Raw genomic sequence first — 15,057 nt, 5'->3', positions numbered from 1 at the left:
TGGAGCGGTCAGTGGCTGGCAGCTGTGGGTCTCTGTGGCTCCCTTCTAGATCTGTTGGAAACAATTTCACTAACGCAAACAAGGCTAAATTGCTTTCGGTATTGTTGAAAGGATGTTAGACGTGGCATACTGCTGTGCCTCTCTCATGCATTCTTCTCAGTGGCAGCTATACCATTTTCAGTACAGTTTGATAAACTGCTAGTTGAAAGTATTGTTTGGCATCACTGTCATCTCTGAGGTTATTTTTCTAGTGCCAGAGAAGCTGTAGCTATCATTGACAGCATTTCAAAATTAGACTTCAAAAATAGCATTGAATGAGCTTGTGAGAATCTTCTGTGAATGCACGACTATTAATCCTGCTTTATGTAAACCATTTTTACTGTATTTTAAAAGCTTCTAACTTATAACACAGTTATATAGCTTTTGTAAGGTTACTTAGGATTTAAATGGAATCAGTCCCACTTCAACATAGACCAGCTTTTCAGAGTTATTTTTATGCATCTGTTCCAAGTTATCTGTTTGCTTAGTAAATCATTTCTGCAGTGGAGCCATTAAATTTTAGATGCAAAGTCCTGCAGTGTTACTAAAATCAAGCCAGGGGAAACAGTAATTCTCTGAATAAGCACAAAATGTGTATGTTCACCCTCTTTCTTGGGAATGTTGTGTTTAATGAAGTTGTTTGCAGTAAAGCATGCTGAATTTGCATTCTCCAAAGGTACCGTAGACTAGCTCATACTAGAATCAAATAGGTTTTAACTCATTAGATGACTATTATGGTGTGTAGGCTGTCAGAGTTGCTGTGAGAAGCATCAGCATATTCATTAAGCATCCTTTGACAAATCTCAGGATAACTTTCAGGGTTGTTTACAGTGTCTTTTGTATACAAACAAACAAGTTTGTTGGGGTTTGTTTTTTATTCCCCTGATGATTCTTTTAATAGGTGACACTGCCTTGAAATCTAGTGTCTTCCCCTTACTGAAGCCTCACCACCCTTACTGAAGAACACCTCAGACAGGTGTTCTTATATATTCTTAAAATTTCTTCTTTTTCCCACCGTCATACGGGTAGTGTATAACTCCCTATTTGATTTCTTTTTTTACAGAGCAATTCAACAAAAAAAACCCAAACAAACACCACCTGTTCAACTGATGTATTTCTTACTGTCCGTATTTGCTCATTCTTCTTTTCTGGACGTTGTTTTCGTATGAATCATGTAATGCTGTCTGTCAGGGAGCTACTTTGCAATTTCGCATGGCAGGGCTTCAGCCTTTGCTTCCTTCAGTACATTTTGTAGCAAGGGAAGTCTTGCAGAATTTTATCCTTTATCTGTATCAAGGTTGATGATGGTGATGCAGTCACTCATACTGTATTTGACTTTGACTTTGAGGCCAAGCCTGGATTTATCATTTGTTTAGTCTTTCAGACATTTCTTTTGTGCTTTGACTTCAAATGCCATTGACAGATTTACTGCTTTATTATTTTGTTTTATTTTGTTGTCAGGGCTTTTACAAGATAGAATAAGTAAGTTCCAGATTATCAGAAAGATGTTGATAAATTGCAGCATGGAGAACCAAAGTTTTCATGAGGCTGAATAATGGATTGTTTATGAAGAAAGATTAAAAGATTATCGACGGTTAAATTGATGAATAAAGGAGAACAGAAGGTTGAGAGGTGTTTGAAGGGAGTTAACAGCAAAGAGGGAGTTGGGTTAGTGTAATACAAAAGAGTAAAGCTAGAGATAGTGGGATTACTATAATGAAGTGAAATGTTGGATAAAACTTTTACATTATGATACTTACTGCTTTATGGATTAGTTTCTGAAGGGAAGTGGTAAGCAGAAAAAATGAGCATTTTCAGGGAAACCACCTGATGGGTCCCTTCTGTCCCTAACTTGCATGGATCTGAAACCAAGATGAATTTAGATTTTCCAGAAACATTCAGAATGTAATCTCTATCCTTCCTGAATGCCACGAAATATTATGGTTAAATTGCATATTTTTTTAGTCAATATCTACCAACCTTGCCTGTTTGATGTGACAAGTTCAGTTCTTCATCACACAGCCATGTTTCAGGTTAGTTGGAGACTATCTAACAGATACCGGCTTCGTGATAACTTCAGTTACATTTACTTACTTGTGTGATTGAATGCATCCTAAATGGCCAGGAATTATTTTACTTTTATTTTTGTTTAATAGCCTTTATGATGCAGCAAATTGGTGAACATAGCAATGAACCTTATAAATTATTTTCTTTCTAGCCTTATTCTTAGTCACGTACAACTTCCAGTGTCCATAGTTGATTGCCAGGGCTGCAGGTTTATATGTATCTTTATTCTGTGTTTATACAACATGGAGGCCACTCTTCCATCACTAGTGACAGTAGTAACATGTATTTAATGAGAAGAGGGCTAAGGCCCTCTAGAGTGTACCTTAATTTATTTTTTATGGTTTTCAGAAGGTTGTGTTTAGACAGTCTTCATGTTCTGAAGGGCTAGTAGGCGTTGCAGAGTAAACTTATTTTAGGGTTTACGTATGTGGGGAGGAAGAGAAAATGTTCCTTTTCAGCCCAGTATTTTTGTTCATACTTGCTTCTGAGTTTGGGTACAGAAGTTATTTGGGAGAAATAACTACAGTGTAATAGATGAGAGAACTGTCTTAGTTCTTGCATAAGGGTGTGGGAAGGAAAGAGAAAGAAAAATTTACCTCTGGGGAGAAATTGAAAGAGAAGGGATGACAAAATAAAAATGTAGATGTGTTTTATGAAATAGCGATTCACTGAAGCCTACGTGTTCTGTAATCAGTGTTGTACTGATCACCACAAAATACTGACCAGAAATTAAATTCTAGACTGTGTGTTGCCTGGGTAGAAGAGAGAAAAAATGTAGGCAAAGAAGGATGCGTCAGACAAAGAATATTACATTAGAAGCATTCAGTATATCCTATTCGCTTCCTTGCATCCTCAGGTGGGGAAAACACACACTTTTTTTCAGCATTGTCAGTTGACCAATTGGAGAACTTCAGAAGACTGAAGAAGGAATGTTTCTACAGATCAGTAAAATATGAAAAAATATCAGCATAATTATTTATGGACAACTTTTTTCAAACCTTCTGAAATGGAAATGTCCCGGAGTGACACTGAATTCAGCAGGGTTTGAAGGCATTTCAGTGTCTCATAGGACTGGATTTCCATTTGGTATGCAAATGTGGTGTAGCACAAATGCAAACTTAGTTCTGTAAAGATCATTTCAGAATCAGTATTACCTAATTTATTAGGGGGAGCCTGAGTACCTTGGGTAACTGACAGTTGAATGGGACAAGTCAGTGGACGGGATTAGGAGTGTGGCAGGAGGTGGATTGTTTTGTTGGAGTTATTACCTGCCTGCAAAATCTTGACCATGACCGCTAATTCTCAAAAATGAGCTAAAGGTAACAAACTGTGCTGATGCTGAAGAGCATCTAGAATCTAACTGCAAAATATTCGATCTGCATCAGAAGCAATGTTAATGGTTAAAAAAGAAAGAGAGAGGAGTTCTAGTTTTATAAGTCACTGCTTTTGGTGAGAAGCTGCCTGAAGGGAACCAATATGCTCCTACTCTGCTGGTATCATGAAGCAAGCTCTGAAAGTGCTGTGTGCTATTGGCTTCAATCTGGGAGGTTCCCTTTCAATGATACCCTGTCTAGCTGCCTTAAAGAGGTAGAAAATCTGTTTCATAACACTGTAGGACAGCATGAAAGACAAAGCCCGGGTTCACCTTAGTCTTCTCATCACATAGACCTGGGAGTAGTAACCAGCCAGAGGCTGAAGCTGGCAATGGCTACAAGCACTTTAAGCAGTGACTGCTGGTCTTCTCCTCTCTCCTCTCTCCTCTCTCCTCTCTCCTCTCTCCTCTCTCCTCTCTCCTCTCTCCTCTCTCCTCTCTCCTCTCTCCTCTCTCCTCTCTCCTCTCTCCTCTCTCCTCTCTCCTCTCTCCTCTCTCCTCTCTCCTCTCTCCTCTCTCCTCTCTCCTCTCTCCTCTCTCCTCTCTCCTCTCTCCTCTCTCCTCTCTCCTCTCTCCTCTCTTCCCTCTCCTCTCTTCCCTCTCCCTCTCCTTTTTTCTTATTTCAAGACTTTCCCTCTCTGTGCCTGACCTTGTCTTTCCAAACCCCCTCTTGCCAAAACAGCAGCCTGGGGATTCAGGTAACAGCATAGATGCACAAGCCCATATGGACAAGTTGTGGTATTCATAAAATTACACAACCTGCTTTTTTGCTGTTTGCACATTATTAGCCCATTTTTCTGCTATTTGCCTACTGCATAGATGTTACGCACCTCCATCCAGCAACAGGAGTAATGGAGATAGCTCTCAATTGATTCCTAATGGGAATGGTTAAAACAATTTGTGTGCTTTACTAACATTGCGAATGTGATAAGACTATGCAGTTGTGTTACAGTCCATACATTATAATTGTATTTTGTCTCATTTTCAAAAAGAAAAGAAACAGTAGAATTTAATGAAAATATAATACATTGTAATGATTCAGACCTTGCTCCCTTTCTCAGTGCTCAACCCAAGAGTTTTTCTTGATAGTCAGCACCCTGTCTCGTCTGGACTTGGAAATTCAAGCTCTTGTTCCAGTCATACATTCTCATGTGAAAACTCCTCTACTACAAAATGCACTGTTGGAAATCCCAGAACTTCTCTCCCCAGTAAAACATTATTTAAAGATCCTTAATGAAGAAGCAGCCAAGTAAGTAGAGAAAATAGATGAATCTTCCGTGCCTCATAGGCTTTCTGACTAAATGTATTCAGTTATGTGAATTATGCATCTTGATTTAATACACCTTAGTTTTATATTTTTGGTTTTATATTTATGTATGTACAGGTGGCTTTTAGTTAAAGCAGAAGTTGTTTTCTACAGCTTATATTCTTTTTTTTAAAGTTAAACTAAGTGAGCAAGTATTTTGCCTAGTGGGTGTCTGCCTCAGTCTGAATAATTTTTTTAAAGTTTTTCAGCTGTTTTGGGGAATGAATTTAGAGCAAAATATGTATTGTTCAAGTTATTTTAACAACTTCTTAATTACTTTTTAAATAGAGAAACTTCCCTTTGGAGAGATACTTTACTTTTAGCAGAGTGGCTGCTCTGCTGTCAGGAATATGCCTTTTACTATTTTTGTGAAAATTCATGAAAGCTTTGAGTACCACCCATCCTTTTTTAAAGAAAATCTATTTACATGCTTACTTTACTGATGACACAGAATCTGAAGTTTAATAGTTCTGAGGATTACATGTAGCCTGTGTGATTTGTACCCCCTTGGAGCATTTCTGGGGTTAGTGGCCTACCTTAGGCTCTAGGTGTCGTCAGGCAATTGCCTTCCTGCAGTCTTGGAGAGGTGAACTGAAAGTATGGAGGCTGTCTCCACTTTTTTTGTATTAATTCTGTCCTTCATTGGTCCAAGAAAAAAAAAAAGGTAGACAAAGGAAGAAGATGCTAAATTAGAATGAGTATGCATTATAAGCGAGAGTGTCTTTAATTTGTTGTGTACTGTTTCTTCTGAAGAACTGATGCCTCCATTATTACCCCTAGATCCTAGTTTTAACCACAGGAGGAAGAAGGCAGGACACTTAAGATGCAGGGATAGTAAAGCAAGAACATGAGTTCAGTAAGGCAGGGATTGTACAAAAGCCTCTCAGGGGACAGGATTTAGGAGGAATACCTTGTGGCCGGTAAAAGTCTTTCACAAAATAAGCAGTATAAAATCTTCTAAAAGAAGGTTCTCTCCTGATGCTAGGCACAGAGGCAGTCTGTCTGGCTTGCACAGCCAGCCTTTCTGAACACTTGACTGTGCAGATTTTTGGTCTCCTTTCAGTGCAGAGGACATTCTGAACACAAATGAGTATCATTCAGCTTTATATCCAGATCATCCTAAACTTCCTTGCTATAAGCAAGTGTCATTTAACTTTGGACATTTCCTCATGTGTAATATTATGAGATATAATTGGCTGTGATATGCCTAGAGTTTCTTTGATGAAAGATGTGGTATATAGTTAATGTATAGTTGTATTGGGGCAGCATAGTTTTGGTCTTTTATTTTCAAAACAGACTAAAACTAAGCATCCAATTTACTTATAAAATACTTTTTCTCCAGCGGGGACTTAAATTAAAGAAATTTAGGAATAAAAGCCCAGAACTTACTTGATTTGCTTCTGAATTAGAGACATATGCAAGGTGTGTAAGTTTAAAAGTTGAGAAGGGTAGAAATATTTGCTATTCCTGTTGGACAGGTGGGATTATGAGATTTCTACTGGTGCATGTATCCAATTATAGTTGTGGCAGGTTATGACAAAACAGACTGTATCTTAATTATACTAGATTTACTGTAGGTAGGCTTAAAATATGGTTGGTTTCTCTTCTATGTTGATGATGGGTAGAATAGCATACAAAAATAAGATACAATGGGATAAGTAGAAGATACCATAATTGATTTGCAGAATGCATATATTTCATTTGCATTTATTCAAGATGACTAAAATAACTTACCCATTTGGCCTTTATATATCTCAGACTCGTGTGGCAACATTATTTGTACTCAAGAATCTTTCTTTCATCGAAATCATGATGACTACTCATATACATACATGCACACATACACACCCACTTGCACACACATATCGTATACTGTATCATGTATTCATTTTATTATGTGGTGTGGATAAAATTCTGTAGTGGTTTTCAAAAGCATCCCTCTGCTCCAGGGGAGTTCAATATTTTGTGTTTTGTTTTAAACTGACAACTTTTACATTTTTGGTAGGTTTCACATAGCGGTGACAGTCTTCACAGTCAGCTGCTGGCTACTAGCGATCTTTTTTCCCTTGCATTCCCATGGAAACAGGTCTAATTAGCACAAAATCTTTTCTAAAAATTAGTATTGTATTTTAAAATGGCATCTTTACTGTCACTTATATACTAACTAGGTCCATGTAATGCAAAAATCAAAGCACAGCTTTGTGTTTCCTGTATGGTCACTGGCTCCTGTTTTGGTTTCATTCTCAGGCAACGGGGTATTGGATTAGGTAGAATATTGGGCTTTTTATTACTTCCATGTTTTATTATTACTTTCAGTTTGCTAATTACTTGATCTCCAAATATTAGATTTCAGGGCAATTATGTAATTAACTGTTACAGTTTTGTATTTGCTCTAAAATACAAATCTATATTTCAATTAACTTAGGGCTGGTTGCACTAGTTTTTAATGTTTGCCTAATACTTACTAGGATAAATTTTTGTTATTTTTGATGCCAACCATATTTTTAATAGCTTGTTCAGCTTCCCAATTTAAAATATTTGAATAGCATTGTCTGTTTCAGATTTCAATCCTGAGCTGAGATAGTGCAGCCAAAACAATTCTGTCATTTTCTGACATTGAGACTACAAAAGAGCATTGTTTTGCATGTATTAAAAATGCTCTGGTTAATCTTTTCTTGAGAAAAGAAGGAAGCTACTCTGAGAAACTCTTGATGACGTTCTGCTTTGATGAAGGCCTTGTAGGAGGGATTTTTCTTTGCAGTCCTCCATGAAAATCTACCCAAATTTGGCCAAATTCTAAATGTGTCAAAAATCTCTGTTCACATTATGCAGAAGTTATCTCGACCTTCACATTTAATCATGATAAAGATGTTGTTGGCACTTGGGGTGCTCCAGCAATTGCACCGTGTTCCAGAATTACAGATTGACACAGAAGGGAATGATCTTGTGCTTCCTTTTCTTGCTCTGCTCGACCAAGGGAAACCAAACAGAAAGCTGCAGGATGAACATTGAGAGACAAAACAGAAAAAGAAAAAAAGAGAAGAGTGAGCAGGGTTTGGTATATAAGAATGAGTATAATGTGATAGAGTAGAAAGGAACAGGAATAGATTGGTTTTGAATAGAATGGGGGGAGGCTATCTTTGTGTAGCCTCTTAGGATTTGTATGCAAAGTTCCTTTCTCTTTATGTAGTGTGTATGGCAGCTTTTGGTATATGTGCTGTACTACGACCAAGTAATAGAAAAGCTGTAGTTAGAAAATAAATAGCTTTATTTAACATCAATAACGCTAGTATTAAAACAAATTAGAATAAAAAATAAAAATATGGATGCCGCTAGTAGAATTGGGGAACATATCTTTGGTTTTACTCTTGTTTTATCTTATGCTTCTTATGGATAGGACTGGAGATAAAACCCAATTGTTCAAGGACCTTACAGACTTTCCTGTCATCAGAAAGAGAAAGGAGGAGATCCAGGATGTGCTTTCTAAAATCCAGTTGCATCTGCCGGACATTCGTAAACAAATTAAGAATCCTTCTGCAGAGTATGTTACAGTTTCTGGTCAAGAGGTAATATGGTATCTATTATGTATGACTGTACCCTTGCTTGTCTGGAAAATAGCTAAAAGTTAGGCTTAACTAGAACACTCTTCATTTGGTATTTGATGAGGTCATTTGACTATAATCTTATGTACAACTTTAAAGAGACTTTTGTGACAGTGCCACATTTTTATTTCTTAAGTCAATTGCTTTAGTGATTTAAATAATAAAAACACATTAGTGCAGTTGAATTTGGTTCAGTAAAGCTATGCTTTTCTGTATATGTAAAAACACTTGCATACTTCCAAGGTTAATTATGTGGCCATTAACTGCTGAAACATTCTCAGAGAACCAGGAAGCACAGCATTAGGTTAATTTGAAGAATGGTAAAATGATTTGTAAGTACTGATTAAGACTGTAATTTGAAAGATGGGAGAGAGGAGGAACAGTATTAGAGAATGATAAATGTTATTTTACTTTTAATTCTTAGAAACGGTGGTTGCAGACTGAAGCTTTTGTTTGCTAGATGCTGTACGAGTGTAGGGAGGCCATGCTCCAGTAAACCGAGAAGTTCGGTGCCAAAAAAAAAAAAAAGAGAAGGCAGATCCTGCCAGATTTTGGGGGGAACTGAAAGGAGCAGTGAGGTTGGGAACTGAGAATAGGGAAGGTGGGGAAAATGGGGAAAAAAAAGGAGTTAGGAAACTGAATGAGAGTTGGGAGTAAAAAAGATGAATCAGTGAGGAGAGGGAGGGAAGGAGGTGGAAGCAGCCCCCCATCACATTGAGGACCAAGGAAGAAAGACCCAAGAGACACAGCAGGGAGCAGACAGGCAATGCTGAAAGTGAGAGAGAATGTGAAAAGGGATGTATTACAGAGAGCAACATTTGACAAAGAGCTCGGGTGGATATTTCTTTTGATGGTTAGGTTGAAAAGAGGAAACGAGTGGCTAAGAGTTGGGTAGGCTGTGAGCATGGATGTTGAAGTCCAAGAGGAAATGAGGAAGAGTCTGTTTGAGTATTGTGTGAGGAAGGGAAGAGCCAGGATTTGAAAGGTTTCTCTCAAAGAGGCTGGTTTAAGAAGTGGATGATGACATGCGCATGAAGGAAAGGAGAAGAGAAGAATTGATCAAAGAGAGGAGAGCATCTGAGGAAGTAGTCAGATGAGAACCAGACAGGAGAGTTTCAGAAAGCACCAGTTACTGTGCACACATTTAAGAGAGGAGGCCTTTGTAGCAGGGGACGGCTCAGAAACCGTTGCAGATGAAGAACAATCTTGGTAAATTCATGAAAGGAAACGCGGAGGTAATGGATATCTGTTATCTGGTAGGAGTGTTTCAGAGACATCAAAAGAGGCAGTAGAGGAAAGATTAGAGAAGATGGTCAGTGAGGAAAGACACTAAAAGAATAGATGTAATGGAAAGGGAAGCGTGTGGGAGGAGCACAGCATAAGCATAATAAGAGTCTCTTTGAGCTGAGCTCTTTCTTCCTCAGATCAGTGCAGTATATTCTTCTTATGTCATTGTAGCACTCTGATAAATGTAGTATTCAAACACTTCTTTGCAACAGACGTGGGTAAAAGCAGGTTTATGGTTTGCTAGTTATGGAAGAGAGAGAAGCTGCCAGGAAACTTCTATGTATCTCCCCACTCTGAACATCTGTTTAGGGAAAAAGCCTTCTTGGAGAGGAAAAAAATAATTATTTTTTTTTTTAAATCAAACTACTTGCTCCTTCATGTGTGCCCCGAAACCCATGATAATGAATACATGGTTAGATTTTCAGTCAGCCCACGGTTTAGTAACTTATATTTCTCAAGTTCTTCTTAGAGGTCTGATGAAGATCCAGTTGACACATACCTTTTCCAAAATATGAGGTTACACCCATATCTATCTTATCTTTTGTTTCCAGACTTCTAATGTCTGTCCGGATAGTGATAGCATTGCTATTCATTTCAGGCAGGATGTAGTACGTTTGGAAAATGTTTGCTTCCTGCATGGCATAAGCAGTGCTTTGGGCCCGGTTTATTCAATACTGCAAATATTTATCTAAGAGGGCTAATAATTAAAGAATGAAAAAGCAAATGTTTTTGTTGTTTTGAAGAAAATTGCAACCTCTCTGCGTGTTTCTCACTAGCCACGCGAACACACCAGGCAATTGAACTGTCTGTGTTAATTTAGGCTGTTTTGAGTTCAGTTAGTCATCTATCATAGACACAAATGTGGTATTATTTTCTGTCTTCCTTTTGTAAACACAGCTTATTTAATTGTTTTGAGATGAAATTCAGTTAAAAACTGTAATATCGGTACATCAGTAACACCACTAGTGGTGCAGCAGTTGGCTCATTTTCAAACCTTTGCAGATCTCTGCTTCTACCTGTTTTCAGTCTTTCTCTCATGTGTTTTATGCAATTTCAGAGTTCAGGTACCAAATATTTTCAAGGTGTCTTAGGTAAATTAAGAACTAGTGCACTATGTCCTTGCTGGAGTCTTGTGCTCATGTTAGGATTATTCTTGTTTGTACTTGAAGGTGATTGCAGGCTATTCTGGTGAGGTGCAGAAGGTTTTATCTAAATCATACTAACTGTAATGGAAAGGCTTTGTCAGATGGGAGTCTTTTGGTTTTCTGCAAAGGTGATCAGATTCTGGGTTAATCTAATCTCTTCTAGAAATTCATTTTCCAGCTGGATTCTTTTATTTGAGAATGCCTCAATTCTTTGACATCTAGGACCTCAGGCTGGTGTTATAAAGATAACCAAAATGAATCATATAAAATACTGCAATAAACGCATAGTGTAAATTTCACTGCACTGAGCAAGCCTCTCGCCCTTACTGCCAGTTTCCACCATTCCTTCCCTTTCTGACCCCAAGTTGATCGAAACTTGAAGCAAGGTACTGTAGATAGAGTGCTAGCTTTTGGCTAGCACTCTGAAATTGTCTGTGAAGTGTTGTAGGTAGCTATGGCTCAGTGAGTCTCTGATCCGTAGGCAGGAATGCACATCTCACTGGTAAGGAGTACCCTCAGTAAAGGTGGTATGTAGTGTAGAGTCCATGTTAATGCTGAATTCTCTACAAGGCCTGGTCAGGATCAGGTAAGAGAGTTACTAGCTTTAGTCTGGTTTTGGCTTGATAGGCGGGAGGTGAGGAGAGCGTGTTAGTGGATGGAGGATTAGAGCGGCAGAGATGGGGCAGCAACACGGCAGGGCGCGAGAACAGCTCAGGAAAGGTGTTGCTCTTTCGGCAGAACATTTGTATGTCATAACCCTTGCTTCTGGGGAAAAAAGAACATTAGCTTCGTGTCTGCTTAGTCTCCTCAGGCTGAATATGGTTTTCCTCTGATGCATACCCATCTCTTGATATATGATGACTCTGGTTCTGTAGCCTTTAACTTCCCATAATGTGCAATACTACGTTTCTGTTTTATTTTAGTTTTTGGTAGAAGTCAAGAATTGCCATAAATCATCTGTGCCATCTGACTGGGTTATGGTTAGTAGGTATGTAAAATGTTTTTGAAGTTTGTTCTATTGTAATATATAAGAAAAAAAAAGTGGTATTTTGGTGTTAGAACTAAATATACACATTTTTGTTGCTCCATATGCGTGTTCGTGTTGGTTTTGGTTTTTGTTGTTTTTTTTTAAACCAGCCAACCAAAATTGTTATGTTAATTTATTGCCATAATAAGTTTTACTGAAAAGCAAACAAAACCAAACTGAAAAACTGAAGTATTTGTTTTTACACAGTAGATCCTTTGTGTGCTATGTTACTTGCTTAATCTTTCAAAGAACATGTACTGGTGTCAAAACTGTGGTCTTGATTCAGTTGTACCTGCAGTGTGTAGATGCAAATCTTTCATAAAATTTTTGATTGTTCTTACATTATTCAGAAAGGTAAAGTAGCTGTGCAAATATCAGTACATTTCAATAAATGTAGTGTATTTAAAATGTCGTTTTACTTCTTCATCCAGGCAAGCTTTGCTTGCTTTGATACTTTGTGTTATCTAAGCATGATTTTAGATAGTTCTGGATACTTTTTCCAGTAGGTGACACAGAGATGGACTGAATTATGTAGTTGGCTTCTTTCTTTTCAGTCATTTGTTTTATTATTTAATAGAACAGGTTGAATACCTTAATGTTACAATGTGTGAGCACAGACATCTCGCACCAGAAATAGGCATGATCAAGGTGAACTCCGAAGTCATGTTCTATTCACTTATACAAGAATTCACTGTTAAAAGCGCACAAATTAGACAGAAGTAAGATTATGAAGAACAAATTACAGCTAATCTGTATTTTGTAAAAGGAATGCCTGGGAATGACAAAGTAAGTCCTTAAGGAAAATACATAAATAAATAGCAAGTGCCCCAAATGGAAACTAGTATCCATGGAAGACAGTCTGTATTTACTCAGTTTGTTTCAGGTTTATCATGAAGTTTTCCTCTTTAAAGGGAATTTTTTTTCTTGAAGTTCATTGTATATACAGTCAGTCACAGAGAAGTTGTCCATTTGTGCAGCATATTGCTGAACTGAATTTTGTGAAATATATAAGCTTCAGTGATACATGCTATGTTGTGAAAAACATTTTAAAGGCCTCTGAATGGGCAGTGGTGCAGTAACCACTCACTTCCTTCACAGCAAGGATCATCGGAATCAATAGAGTTTGGTACCACAATAAAGAACATTTTTTTTAACATCCATTTCAAGGCTCACAGAGAGTAAGAAAACTAGTCCAATTTTGCATGTAGATGGTGTAACTGATTGCTTAGTAACCTTGATTTCCTATTTGGCTTTTCTCTGTCTTCCAGCACAAAAGCTGTCAGCCGTTTCCACTCTCCTTTTATTATAGAAAATTACAGACATCTGAATCAGCTCCGGGAGCAGCTAGTCCTTGACTGCAGTGCTGAATGGCTAAGTTTTCTAGAGTGAGTTTACAAAATAGAGTCAGTTTTCATCATTGTCTTTTAAAAAAAAAAAATAAATTGGTAATCCAGCTATGTTGCCCACAACTTTAGATAGTCAATTAAAATACTGTTCTACTGTTCTTCAATTTAAAGCATTTGAAGGCAAGACCTTTGCAGACTGAATAATGACACCAGTAGTAATGTCTCTAGATGTTGAAATTCTGATGAAAATACACTATTAAATATATAAAGTGGCTCTCAAAATTTGAATACTAATATCACAGCATTAAGAACCTGAAAGTAATACTGACTGTAAATGAGTGAAACTGAATCTAGTAGTTTTCTTATTGAAGTACAATGTGAGATGAAAAAAGAATTTATTATAAAAGTAACCAAATTCACTTTTAATATTAATTGGAGTATGGCTTCACTGTTAAGTGTGGCATTGCTAAACAAAACATAACAAATTAAGTAGAATTGTAGCGTTACTTACAGTTTTTGAGTTGGGAATGTTCAGGGTGTTCGGGCAGTAGCTTGGGTGAGCGTAATTCTCCATAGCCCTGTTTTTTTGTATGCCAGCCCTGCAACTGACTGTGAGTCTGTTTGCTAGAAAGTAATGGGTGTGTTATTGTTCCTTACAACTGGCAGTGAAGATCCATTTGTCTCAGATCAGAGTTTTGAATGAAGTTATTTGACTATTTAACCAAAGGATCTTTAAAATGGGAGTTTAAAAAATATTTCTGAAACTTCTGAATACTTTTGATTTTTCGGGTGTCTGGTTATCAATTATTTTTTCTTTTTACTTCCATGAATTACAAACCCACTGAAATTGTTCTTCATGTCATGCAATGATAATCGGCTCACTTCTACTTGTGCTTTTCCTGTGCTGCAAAAACTTAACACGTTCCTTCTGAAGTTGTCTCATGGTCTTAACTGATGCCAAGGTTTGCTTCCAAGTGGGAACCCGGCAATTCTGTAAATTTGGTAGAAACTAGAAAAACATTCCAACTCACTCTTCTCCAGATGTGTTGCCTTTGCAATACTATTAAAATAGTTCTGTTAAATAATTTTTTTGTCACTGTATTAGCCACGTAATTTTGAGTAGACCTAATTAACCTTTCTTCATTTAGATCTAATGCTTTTCATGCTCACTTTGCTGTTTTCAATAGTGTTACATGGTAGCAGCATACAACAAGGAAAGACCTTATATGTAGGAAAACACACGTCTTCCCCACCTCTCCATTTATTTATTTATTTATTAAATTTTGCTCCCCTACTGTTTTTATATTCCTTGTTGTATCTTTGAGACTAGGAGAAGAAAAAAGGAAATTCTGGAGAACTAAGAGAATAAACTCTACTGAAAATTGTGTTATCCTGGTAACGTGATTATTGTACTGAGGGAAGAGATACCATAAATGGAAAATGAATTCTTGTTTTTTCTGTTGTACGTACCATATTTCATTGAAATTGTAGACAACTCCTGTGTTCAGGCACTTTTAGTTTATTTTTTTTTACTATAACGTATGATTGAGTGAATTGGCGGTTGGGATTCAGCTGCCACTGTGATAAACAGTGGCATTTTCATAGACCTCATTTAGGCAGCAGGGATCAACTGCAGACCCTTTGTATGGTATCTAATGAATTTCATTTTGCCTGCTTTTTTGTGCTTAAAAATAATTCACTGTTACAACGGGAGCATGAAGTCTGTCTTGATTAAGATTTTGTCCTCACATTGTAAGTTAATACACTGCTGGGAGATTGGAATTCAGAGTAATTTAAAGACCACAGGAGCCCTGTGAGAAGCATGCATGGGGTATATTTTGACAGTACATTTGTATCTGTATGAAA

General features: G+C 37.3%; 1 protein-coding gene across 3 annotated transcripts in view; it reads left to right on the top strand.

The window, feature by feature from the left end:
- MSH3 (mutS homolog 3) overlaps positions 1-15,057 on the top strand; it is a 118,122-nt gene that overhangs the window by 67,055 nt on the left and 36,010 nt on the right. For all 3 annotated transcript variants that reach the window (XM_063319656.1, XM_063319657.1, XM_063319658.1), the window contains 4 exons: positions 4,540-4,727; positions 8,182-8,350; positions 11,742-11,806; positions 13,114-13,230. In XM_063319656.1, coding sequence (XP_063175726.1) covers positions 4,540-4,727; positions 8,182-8,350; positions 11,742-11,806; positions 13,114-13,230 — 539 coding nt within the window. The remainder of the gene's footprint in view (positions 1-4,539; positions 4,728-8,181; positions 8,351-11,741; positions 11,807-13,113; positions 13,231-15,057) is intronic.

The sequence above is a fragment of the Chroicocephalus ridibundus genome, chromosome Z, assembly GCF_963924245.1.
Source record: "Chroicocephalus ridibundus chromosome Z, bChrRid1.1, whole genome shotgun sequence".
Lineage (NCBI taxonomy): Eukaryota > Metazoa > Chordata > Aves > Charadriiformes > Laridae > Chroicocephalus > Chroicocephalus ridibundus.
The sequence above is the reverse complement of the archived record's forward strand: the minus strand, read 5'-3'. Positions and strand labels throughout refer to the sequence as shown.